This window comes from Labrus mixtus, chromosome 9 (assembly GCF_963584025.1).
Source record: "Labrus mixtus chromosome 9, fLabMix1.1, whole genome shotgun sequence".
Taxonomy (NCBI): domain Eukaryota; kingdom Metazoa; phylum Chordata; class Actinopteri; order Labriformes; family Labridae; genus Labrus; species Labrus mixtus.
The window spans coordinates 28,908,841-28,921,340 of NC_083620.1; the positions used below are offsets into that span (position 1 = coordinate 28,908,841).

The 12,500-nt window shown below is 44.0% G+C and overlaps 1 protein-coding gene across 2 annotated transcripts in view; it reads left to right on the forward strand.

The window, feature by feature from the left end:
- plekhg2 (pleckstrin homology domain containing, family G (with RhoGef domain) member 2) overlaps positions 1-12,500 on the forward strand; it is a 29,345-nt gene that overhangs the window by 5,268 nt on the left and 11,577 nt on the right. For both annotated transcript variants that reach the window (XM_061047259.1, XM_061047260.1), the window contains exon 3: positions 9,092-9,242. In XM_061047259.1, the coding sequence (XP_060903242.1) occupies positions 9,092-9,242 (151 nt within the window). The remainder of the gene's footprint in view (positions 1-9,091; positions 9,243-12,500) is intronic.

Below are 12,500 nucleotides of genomic sequence, written 5' to 3' on the forward strand. Positions count from 1 at the left end.
ATCAGCCGTCACTATCAGGTTTAGAGATGTCCATAATGGATTCTGGACTTCCTGACACTGATTCTGAACTTCCTGAACTCGTCTATCAGCTGGTTGAGAAAAGTGTCTCGACATCTTGTCACACGTGGCTCATTCCTCTGAGAGCGTTTGAGAAACTGCTTTTGTCAGAGATTTGATTGATTTTAATTACCCGCTCTGATTATTTTGTTTTAGAAGGAGACATCTGTGAATCGTTCCTCACAGCCTCTAATGACACGTTGTGTTCAGCCAAAACAGCGATGATTGATCTACTTTATGGGGCTTTTAAATGATGGAATCCAATCGTTGAATTGACTGCCGTTTATGCAGAAACGGATGAATTTAGGTTTATTTGGAGGCTTTTCAGATCTCTGGTTTGAATTTCATTTGACAAAAAAAAACGGCACATTTTCTCAAGTGCGATCGTGAGAGGATCCAGCACTTTGTCGTTCCCTTAATCGATGAAGACGAGCGCTCAGTCACGACTCTCTTCGGGGTCTCGATCCTTGAGTAATTTGTTTGTTTAGTGTCAGTTTCTTCCCTTTAGCGTCTGTTTTCTTTCTTCCTGGAAAAGATGAAACAGTCTGATGAGCTAAACCTCAGATTTAAAAACACATCAAGGTGCAGGTTTTATTCAGACTGTAACATTTGGTGTTTAAGACGCATCTTTTAATACCTTTCCTTCTCCATCTAAAAAGTGGGCTTCCTCCATTTTGCAGCTGTGACCACAATATACTACGTTCAGGAACATTACCGTTAGCTTTAGAGACCGGCAGGTTTGATGCCATTCCAGAGGAAGACCGAGTTTGTTTGTAGGAATGTTCTTTTTAAAAGAATGTCTTCAGTTTATGTTGATTTATTTTGGCTGGACGATTATGAAAAACTTGAGTTGTGTTTTAAAAAAGGAACCTTTGTTATAGCAGATTTTGTTTGTAAAGCCTGGGAAAGAAGACAGAACACGTTGTTTAAGACTGAACTGTGACAGGAGCCGGCGACTTTGTAATGTTATGATTTGTAAATGTGAACCACTGCAACTGAATTCTTTGGTGTCTTATGAGCCCATGAGGGTCGGACACTTTGTGTGCATGACAAAAATCAAATCAAAAAAATATCCATGTTTAGAAAGCTGAGAGGTTGTTTTTTTTTGGGGCTGTAATCTATCTGAAGCTCTCTCATGGCCGCAAGTTCCGCAGCCACCTTCAGCCACTGCACGCCGCCTGACCCGATTGACAATTTGGCCCCATAATGACGAGGACCAGGCTGGGGGCTTCACTCCCTCATTAGGTCATAAATAATCCTGCATTTAAAGAAAATGGTGGTAAACGGTGAAGTACATAAAGGGGCGGCTGTGGCTCATTGGTAGAGTAATTCCTCTCTCAACCGGAAAGTTTGGGGTTGGATCCTCAGCTGCTGCAGCCACATGTCTGATACGTCCCATGAACCTTGTGGAGTGCTGCCTTGATTGAAAAGACTAGTCTATACAAAATCAACAATCGAGCACAGTAGGTGGGCAGCATGACTCTTTTAGCAAATTGCTCGCAGGCTGTCGGTCTGTACATCACAGCTATCTCCGAGAGCTCAGCCATAATACTCCACATGGTGGAAACAGATGGTACACATAGAGCTGCACAGCTGACCAGAAACTGACCGTTGTGGACTTTGATGAATGCAAAAGGGAAGACGCTTTGAACCTGTTTTCCTGTCTGGGAGACCCCCAAGATGTAGACTGCGGTTTCTATACTGTACTTGTGCGACTCTTACTGTGACTCCTCATTGGTTATTTTTGTTCTACACTGGTCTCCTGGGTGAAAGGAGACCCGTCCATTGCCTCTGTTCACCTGTCTGAAAGTGGACTGTATCGATGTTTCTCCTGCTTCCCCTGACTCCTCACACTGCAGGACCGTCTGAACACATCCTCTGATCGTCTCACATTGCTGTGAATGAGTCCTAACTGGCTTATGATTCAAATTTAAAACTCTGCTGCTCGCTTACAAAACAGACACAAAAACGTCTCCTCCTTACTTTAACTCTCTGATCCAGGTCTACACTCCCCCCCCCCACTACGCTCTGCCAATGAAAGGCGTCTGATCCAACCTTCACAACAGGGTCCTAAGTCTCTGACTAGACTCTTCTCCTCTGTCGCCCCCCGGTGGTGGAATGAACTTCCAAACTCCATGTGATCTGCAGAGTCCCTCTGCACCTTTAAGAAAAAGCTAAAGACCCAGCTCTTTCATGAATACCTACTAACTTAATGATGATGGTCTCCATATTATTGATGATGATGATGGTAATGACGATGGTTTTTGTTTGATAACGACGACTTATAAGATGGTTTCTATACTGATTAGAGCTCTCAAGAACTGCCCTCAATGTTGTGCTTTGCCTCTGGTCACTTCCTGTCAGCACCTGTGTGTCCAATCAGACTCAAAGCTGATCGTTTGCTCTTACTGACATTGTTCCCTTTTTTCTAGATCCTTGCTTGTGTTGTTCTTACTCTCTGATGTACGTCTCTTTGGATAAAACGGTCTGCTAAGTGAACTGTAGAATTGTAGAATTATGACTATGTGAGTTAAACTTGAATTAGAGTGCATTACTTCTCTTGTTACAGACGACAGCTTGTTTCAATACTCCTGTTTGCTTCTTTGCAGCTATAATAAGACACCCAGAACATGTCACCAAACCACCAGCCAGTTACATGAATGCAAAAAGAGATTTCAAAGATCTTTGCCGTGTCTTTCTACAAACATGTTCCGGTCTTATTCTTTCTTGGAGACAGTAATGTAATCACCAGAAGAGCAGACTCCGGGTCTCTGTTGGCCTCTAACCTGCATTTTTCCCTGCTGTGATCCACTGGGTCAGATTTGGAGCGGGTTATGCTGGATTGCAGGTTTTTGTGCAGCTCTGCTGGCACTCGAGACGAGCCTCTTTTGTTTGCTTTGTTATCCTGCATATAAAACGATAAATAAGTCCATGTCTCCAGGAATGCAGCGTCCTCGCCATCTGACGTCGCCAACAACAGAATGGAAATGCTTCTCTTTCTTTTTCCAAAATATCTCTGCACTTTGAGTCGGTGTACAGTGAACCGTGAAACAAGCTCCCATTAAAAATGACATTAACAGACGGGGATGTAATCTGTGGAGGTCGATCCACAGGGAGGACTGAGACAGATGCTGAGTTAATTTATGCTGCTGAAATCCACTTGGATGGGTTTGCAGTTTGTAATGTTGTAAATTCATGAGCTGCAGAGACAGTGGGGAGGCTTTGGAGGCTTTTGGGGGGGGGGGGAAGTAATGAATTAAAAACAGAGCAGAGAGACATTCAAGTAGTGGAAGGTAAATCCAAGAATGCAGAGAGCATCGATCTGTGAGCTTTGCCCTTTACTTGCAGCCCCGTCCCTTTTTGGATGGAAGCAGTCGATCTGAAATGACGACAAGAAACTAAACAACAAACTCTTTGGGGATTTGTAAGCTTGATATAAAAATACCAAACTTTTTTTAATGTCTTTTATGAGTCAAAATCGAGCAGCAACCTCTGGTGTTGAAAAATTAACCAAATGCTGAACAGCAAAATCTTGCAGTTTGGCGAGTGTCCACTTGAGGCTGACTACAGAGCCACAGGAAGTCACACACACAGCAATTCAAAATTGCCCGTTTAACAGCAGAAATGACATTTTTAAAATTCACTTAGCATTCACTTTTATCCAAAGTGAGGAACATCAGAGAGTAAGAACAGCACAAGCAAGGATGTGGAGAGGAGGAGACAACGTCAGGAAGTGAAAAACAAACAGCTTTAAGTCTGATCGGACACACAGGTGCTGACAGGAAGTGACCAGAGGCAGATCACAACATTGACAGCTGTTCTTGAGAGTTCTTATGAGCATCAAAACCATCCTAAATATCATAATTATCAAACAAGACCATCGTCATCATCATCTTGAAGTTCGTAGGTGTTCATAAAGAGCTGGGTCTTTAGCTTTTTCTTAAAGGTGCAGAGGGACTCTAAAGGACTTTAAAGGAGTTTGGTATTTCATTCCACCACTGGGGGGCGACAGAGGAGAAGAGTCTAGTCAGCGTCCCTGTTGTGAAGGTTGGATCAGACGCCTTTCATTGGCAGAGCGTAGTGGGCGGGAGGGAGTGTAGACCTGGATGAGAGAGTTCAGGTTTTTGTCGCTGTTTTATAAGTGAGCAGCAGAGTTTTATGTGCTCTTTTGGGTAGGTTGAACATCAGTCGCCCTGTTGTGTTTTGGATCATCTTCAGGGGTTTGTTAGGCACATAGTAAGACCTGCCAGTAGGGAGCTGTTTATAGCTGGTTCAAAAAACCAAATAGGTCTGATTAGCTCACGTCTCGATCGGCACACACTGAACGGAGGGGGGTCCAACTGATCCACAGCTGTCCCAGTGTTGTCCTAATTGACTTGTATGTATCATACATTTAGAATAGCTTCAGTAGTTTCCTCAGCCTGCAGCAGTGAAACAGGCCGTAATGGCTGCAACATGATTCTCTGATGTTTTGTATTTCGCATGTTCCACCACAGAACCGGGCTCTTTCAACAGACTGTAGTTACACTTCCTCCAAACAGATGTCTCCCTGTCTTCTGGCAAACGTAGCTCAGGATATTCGAGCAGCAGGAGCAGAGATGATGATGATGGAAAATTAACAACAGAAAAAATGTGCTGCACTGCCTCCTCAAATGTCTTTAATGTGGTTTCCATTTCATTGTTGTCCTCTGATGGGTTTTTTTTTCCTCAACGCTGATCCAAACAGAGGCGGCTACGTGTCGACCTGCTGCATGACCTCCAGTCTGCACCATCACCCACGTCTCTGATTAGCTCAGTGGTTTGAAAAAGATCTGTCTGTTGAACAAACAAGCAATCACAGTTTTGACTCAGAACAAGGACGTCATATTCATGCCATGGAGCCAAAACAAAATCATGGAGCTGTGAGGTGCATGTGTGGAAAGTCAGGAAGACTTCAAGGGCAGAGTGTCTGACATTTTCTGGAAATGTACATCAGTGCATATGTGAAAGCAACTTTGGAATAACAATCTGAGCATGTCAGTGACAAAACAAGACCTTCCAGTCGACGGATTTAGATCAGGTACATTTGCCTCAAAGGATTACAGTCCAGCCTTTCACTTCAGCAGAATTAAAGGCTTTATATGAATAGACCAATAGAAATCAAGTATATCCTCTGAAAATGACTCTGTGAGTCATGACTGTCTACAATGGGTGTAACACCCGAGTCCCACTGTCTGTGATGTTTTCAGAGTTTTCAGAGTCCTATCTTCAGTTTGTTTACATCGCCCGGACGGCCAGCTGACTCCTCCCCTCGAGTATAAAAGTTGTTTAATTGAGGGACTAGAGAAAAGAAGAATAACATACTGTACTCACTGCTTAACTGTGTTTCTAGATCACGCTCATTTCAGGTACATTTACATGCAGTGTGAAGATACGAGCATAATAAAGATCGCTAGCATTAGCATGCTAACACAACAATGCAGCGCAAGTTGTTTTGGTTTCATGCTGGTGCTCAAGGGCGACATCTGCTGGATCAAAAAATCACATATAAAGCCTTTCAGAAATCTACTAGACCAAGTGCAAAACCTTTCTGTAACCTTTCTGACTCCTACATCTAGCACAGCTTGATTAAAGGACCCTAAATACAATCATTTACCACCTCGGACAGTTTGAATATTAAGGTGTGATCGTGATGTTATTGCACTTTTTTTTAAAGTAGAAGAAGATAAATTGTATGCAGTACCTCTTACAGAGAGGTCATGGCATTGGGATACCTTGAAATTGCATTTTTTTGCAAAAGCAAACACAACTGAAGGGTGGAAATGAAGGGGGACAAATTAGAGTTAGGAGGTTAATAGTCCTTCGGGCGGCCGTGCAGACTGCAGGCGGGTGTTATGTTACCTCTGATTGGTGGAGAAGAATTCAGGCTCTCGGGAGCAGAGCTGTAATTATCTTCAATCTGTGAGAATATGGAGGCAGAGATGAAAAACTGGCTTCAGGTGTTTCACAATGACACCCAAGCTCTTGTTTCTCTCTGTCTTCATCAGAATCTGTTAAAAAAACGAGCTGAATGGATAACAAATGAACTTCTGTGAGTCTTTTCTGTTTTCGCACAGAGGTGAGTTTTATCTGCTGGACGTCTGGCTGTCTGACGGAGATTGGATGGGAATCTTTCCAAGCACGGTTTCTAGGAATGTCTCCTGCGTACGTTCTTTTCTATCGGACATGTGCTTTAGATTCTTCTTGCAGAGGTCAGTGTTTATCTGAGGGCTGAGGTCGGTTTCCTTCAGTCGGGATCTGTCTGAGATCTGAGAGAGATTCTGCTGCGTTTCTCCGCTGTCCAAGATAACTGATGAGAACCTTGTCTGAGTTGTAATTTTCAGACCAGCATCGTCATATTTTGAAGCATAGGGTCCAAAAAAAGGCTAGAGAGACAGAAAAGTCAGTATACTACATTTCCTTCAAAGTATGTTTTATCTGGGTAGAGCAGCAGCTTACAGATCAACAACCGAGGTGCGGAGGTGTTTCAGCACAAGGCCTTCATCAGGGGTGGAAACTGGGCGGCTTAGTTAAGAACCCCTTCTGGTCACTTCACTATAAACTCCAAGCACTTTGCATCATTCACCTCAATCACACACAAGATAATGTAATTATGGCAAAAGACTTCCAGATCAAGTTGGAGCTCTTGCATGTTCTTGACACTTTCACATTTGGATCGGGATAACCAGTGAATGACAACGCCTGCCCTAACCCTTACCTGAAAGTTTTATTCATCTTTTATTGAGTCCATTTTGACTTTTGTGATGATCTGCTGGTTTGGTAACCTCGGCATCGTTAACAAAAACAGGCTGGGAAATATTGTTAAACTTTGCCGAAAGATAGTTGGAGTTGACTTGAATGATCTCGGCCATGTTTTTCAAGTAAGAGCCACTCGAAAGGCAAAGGCCATGTTGGAAGACCCTCAGCACCCCCTGCATGCAGAGTTTAGACTTCTGCCGACAGGGCGGAGCTTCACTTATGTAAGGAGGTCGAAATCAAATAGATACCTGAGGTCGTTTGTTCCATCAGCTGTTGGGTTTTTAAATAAGCTGTAGGCATTGTTGCCTGTACACTTTTACAATGGACTGTTGGTCTTTTGTCCCTTATCTCACTCACCATCGTGGTGATATCCACGGTAGTTATGTTTTATATGTGTGTATTTATGTTATTGTGCTGTTTTTTATGGATGTATTGACTGTATGGACCTCTGTTGCAAACCAAATTGCCCCTCGGGGACAATAAAGAGTTTCCAAATCCAAATCCAAACCCTAAACCTACCAATGTTAATGACCGTATCCATGACCTTTGAGTGGCTAAACCAATATGGACTATATGAAACTTTCTTTATTTCTAATTAAACAATGCTTCTGGAGGCAGCTGTGTGCTGCACTTCAGACCAAGACAAATCTCCCCAAGGGGACATTGAAGTGTATCGTATCATATCATATCGTAGCTAGTTGCCCTGTATACTACCGCACATGTCTGCACAGTGCATTCTTCTCACAGCTTATTTCCTATTGTAGATTAGTTGTGCATAAAATCATTTCTTGAAGTTAATTTCAGGTTTGAGGAACGTTGAGAATCTGCAGACGATGATGTGTTTCAGAGTTTGTTTCTGTGGTTATTCTTCAGACTTCCTGCTGAACCCATCAGTGATGAGTCTGTAGAAGATATTACTTCTGCTCTGAATTCCTCTGGACTCTCTCGTGGTTAATCTGAGGGGGAAGAGCCTCATATCGCTCTCTCTCTACCCCATCATTACCTTGACCTCCTTCCCTCCCTCCATCCCCCCCTCCCCTCTTTGCTGCGCTCCTCTCTTTCTATCTCACAGCTTGTATCCAACAGTCTTTGGCTTCACGCTGTGATGAATGTTTGCTGAGGAGCCTCCTCCACCCTCCATCATCTCTTCAACACCGCTGCTATCCTCCTTCTTTTTTTTATCTTGTGTCTCTTTCTTCTCCATCATCTCAACAACCTGATTCTGTTTCTTCAGACTTTGTCAAAGGACTTCAGGACGGTGGGATAGTCGGGGAGTTTCCATCCTCTTAAAGGTGTCTCACATGATTGTCATTATTGTCTTTGTGTGTTTGCTCCTCCTTCTTCATCGAACCAAGCAAACATTCTTTGACGTCTCCGGTTTCTTTGTGTCTCTGATGAACACTTTGATGGATGTTCGTCTTCTGGACCTGCCTTCTCCTTAACGCTCGCTCTACTCTTTGGGTTTCTTCCCTTCATTGTTCAAAGTGTCCTGAATGTTTTAAAGAAATCTTTACTTTCTGACCTCCCTCACTTCATTTTTGCCTCTTTCTGCAATCTCCTCACTTCCCTTCATTCGTCCTTAAACTTGTAATGAATGTTTGTCAGAGCTCCAAACAGCTGTGAATTCCTCCTCCTTCCTTTAGTGTCCCTTCATTTCATCCTTTATCGCCTTTTTCTGGATCATATCTCCACCTTCATTTCTCACCTCCTGAAAACTCCCTCTCACCTCCTGCACCTCCTTCATCTTCTGGTCCTCCTCATCTCTCCAAATCCTCTGATTAAGTCCGACTCTGCCGTCCTTCATGTTATGATAAATCATCATCAGAGAAGGGGGACGACTGAAGTGTCTCCTCGCCGGTTGCTGCTTGTAATTTCACCTTCATATCCATCACAAAATCCTTGCAGGGTTCTTGCAGACTCTGGTCCTGGTTCAGTTTATTCAGCTCTAATTGAATCCTGAAACACATTAATCTGAATGAGGAAATTAACCAACAAAAAAAAGCTTCATTTATAACAGCTTAAGACTGTCACTAAGAGTCATTTGTCATGAATTAGGAGGTATTTTTTAATACTTTTGTTCAAACATTAGTCCACCATCTGGAAATCTGGAACACCCTCCCCTCAGACATCCCAATGCCCCATCTTTAGACTCATCTGGTCTCCACAGCCAAACCATCATAACACTGCAAAAACTCAAACCTCTCTCTCTCTCTCTCTATCTCTCTCTCTCTCTCTCTCTCTCTCTCTCTCTCCACAGTTCGGTGGCCGTGCTGAGGGAGTGCATGAAAAACAAAACGCTGGTTAGTTTCTTCCAGGAGAGGCAGGCGACTCTGAACCACTCGTTACCTCTGGAGACCTACCTGCTCAAACCGGTGCAGAGGATCCTCAAGTACCACCTTCTTGTTCAGGTGATACTCCCAATACTTTGTTTAGCACTTCGCTTCCTTTACATCCTGCATCCAAACTGTGTTACCTTTAAAGACACCTTCCTCTGCACAGAACAACAAAATGACCGGCCACTTCAGTTTAACTTCTTAAACGGGCTGCAATAAATGGTCAATGGACTTGAGCTTTTCTAGTCCTCTGACTACTCAGACCACTTTTACACCGCAGGTCACACCTACACATTCACACACTGATGGTAGAGGCTGCTGTGTGAAGAGTCCATCAGTATTAACTCATCCATTCATATGCACATTCACACACCACCGACCCAGCAGTGTGAGCAACTCGGGGTTAAGTGTCTTGCCCAAGGACATGTCGGACATGTGGCTGCAGGAGCTGGGGATCGAACCAACGACCTTCCGGTTGAGAGACGACCAACTCTACTGCTGAGCACCAACCCCCCTAACTACCTAGAAATACATAATATACTTATATAAAGTGTCTCAAGTTCAGGCATTTCCTTTAGTTCTGCATGAAGTACACAAATACTCCTGATACAATAGGGCAAAAACCAAAACACTTCATGCAATTCATCCAAAACTTCATAAACATTGTGATTAAAGCTTCTCTGGGTCGTCCAATGAAAAGTTTTAAAAACTCTGGATGGGTAAACACATTCAAATCTTCTGTTCAATATGTGCAGTTGTTAAAGGATTCACTGAGGGCTCAGAGATTTCCCAGAGGAAGTTTGGTGGGTCTTTATGAAGCTTTTGTTTCCAGGGCAATGAGACTGTTTCCTGCCTGTAAACAGAGCTTTTGGCTAAAAACTACAACAGCAATAAAGCTGTTTCCTGTGTCTCAGTGAGGACGTGTGGACAGAGGGCAGCTGAGGACACGGACCCCCCTCTGTGTGTCACCCTCTCGGGTCTTAAAGATGGACGGCTTTTCAGTGTGCATCCCACATGTGAATTCTGCTGTTTGTCATTGTCAGCTCACATCTGCATCTGAGCTCACAGCCAATAAAACAAAGAAGAGACGGTGACATCATTACTCAGGATGAGGTCCCCTGAAGAGAACCTGCCTCTGGGTCAGTGTTGATTTAAAAAGGTTATGTGAAACACTTGAGCTGCTCTGGGGAAATAATTACTTCCAATTCCAGAGGAGATGCACAACAGTTTTTTAAACATGCACATTTTGGAAACAAGCTGCTGAAGTGCTGAACCAAGTGGAAACCCCCGGTGTTGAAAAGTGAACACAAAGTTCCTCGAGTGTCCACTTGAAGCTGTCTTCAAAAAGACAAGGAATCCCCATTGGGTCCCATATTCAAATGTTCATTTTTACAGCCTGGTTCACAAGTCGAATGTGGTTTCTGTAGCTCTTTTGCATCTTTGTTAGGAGGCACCTTAGCTCCGCCTCTTTGCCTGTTCCTGACTGTTTGAAGTGTAGCTGGAGAAAGTATTTCCAATATGGCGACCACCATGAAAACCATCGTTTTGCTTCTAAAACACCAATGGCAGGCGTCAATCGGACACCGCTCATGTTTTATACAGTCTATAGTCTGAACACACAATTTCCATCCTGCACTGTAAGATGGCCCCTTAGGGGGTTAGGGGAGTTAATTTGTCCACCGAGGGACCAGAAAAGAGAGAGGCCTCGATCACTCACTCACCTAGTCTAACAGTGACAGTATACAGTATGTAGCACCAGGTAAAACACTACCTTGGCACCGCCTAGTGGCTGGACATATGAATTACTCCTATCACCACAGACTCGAGGTTCCCACCAGTAACAGGTTGTGTATCGGGGGCTTTAGAACCCTGCCTTGGTGGTTTAACACGAGTCATGCCATGTTTGTAGTTTGATTTGGCCATTTATTGGACTACATTTCTGGTCCCAGTTTTCAAGGTCCGATGGAGAATTGATTTGTTTTTGTAAGGATTTTTATGCATTTAATGGAGAGACAGGAAAGTGGATAGCGTTGTACATAAGGTAGAGAGAGAGGGGGGAATGACATGTGGCAAAGGAGGCACAGGATGGATTTGAACCCAGACTGCCCGCTTTGATGACTGTAGCCTCTGTGCATGGGGCGTGGGAACTAACCACTAGTCCATCAGCGCCCCTGAGAATGGATTTTGTGACCCACTCTGCTACCCTATGTGGTGATTTATCACCATGGATACTTACTATTGGAGCTTCTTCTGGTTGTTAGCGAGCGGCAAAGTCTGATTGAGGTGCAAGAGTCAATCGATCTGCTAGCGTATTATCCAGGTGTGTTAGCACGACTTCCAGAACATTCAACTTAGTACGATTTCAGTGAGACTGATCAACTGCTTTACATGGATTGGGGTGAGGAAAGGAGAGGAGGAAGGAGGAGAGGAGGTAAGGAGGAGAGGAGGTAAGGAGGGGGATAGAGGAGGGAAGGAAGGAGAATAGAGAGAGGTGAGGAGAGGAGGGGAGAAAGGAGTAGAGGAGGGAAGGAAGGAGGAAAGGAGTTAAGGCGGGGGGAGGAGAGGAGGGAAGGAAGGAGCAGAGGAGGTAAGGCGGGGGGAGGAAGGAGTCCAGTTTTAGTCGGACTAACTCAATAAATCGACTTTTCTAACGTACTCTCTGTGTCCAAAGACGATCAGCAGAATGTAGTCTGAGATGCAGGATTTTCTTTCTTCATGATCAACTCAGGTGTTCAAAGAATCAGGAGCAGGATGGGGATTGGACATCCTACTTTCAGCAGCACGCTGTCTTTAGGAGCGCCTTCCCTGTGTCGGGCCTGTTGACATTATTTATATCATTATTATTTAAACTATTTGAACCTTTACGAATATCTTAACACTAACACCTGAAGATATAAAAGCCTGGCCGTCTCGTCCAGACGACATAAAACATGAAACACTAACACACACGTCCACGATAAAACACACACTCGTACAAGAACACACACTACAGCAGCTTTAACCAATCAACTTGTCGAGATTCTTCTTCACTGGTTCCAGTCCAAGCCCACCTCTGAGAGGAGGAGGATGATGACACAGAGAGAAACACACACACACACACACACACACACACACACACACACACACACACAGTCTGAAAGTCTGCTCTTTGTTCTCTGGTGTTTGGTCTGTATTGTTCGGTGCTGTTGTTCCTCAGCCTACACTGGACAGTTTAAACTCTGGTCAAACATGTTTGAAGCTGTGCAGGGATTTTCCCATCATGCTCAGCCCGTACTGCTTCACTTTGTCTGTGATGATTTTCTGTGTCAGCCAGTTTAGACGGGGGCTTTGTGT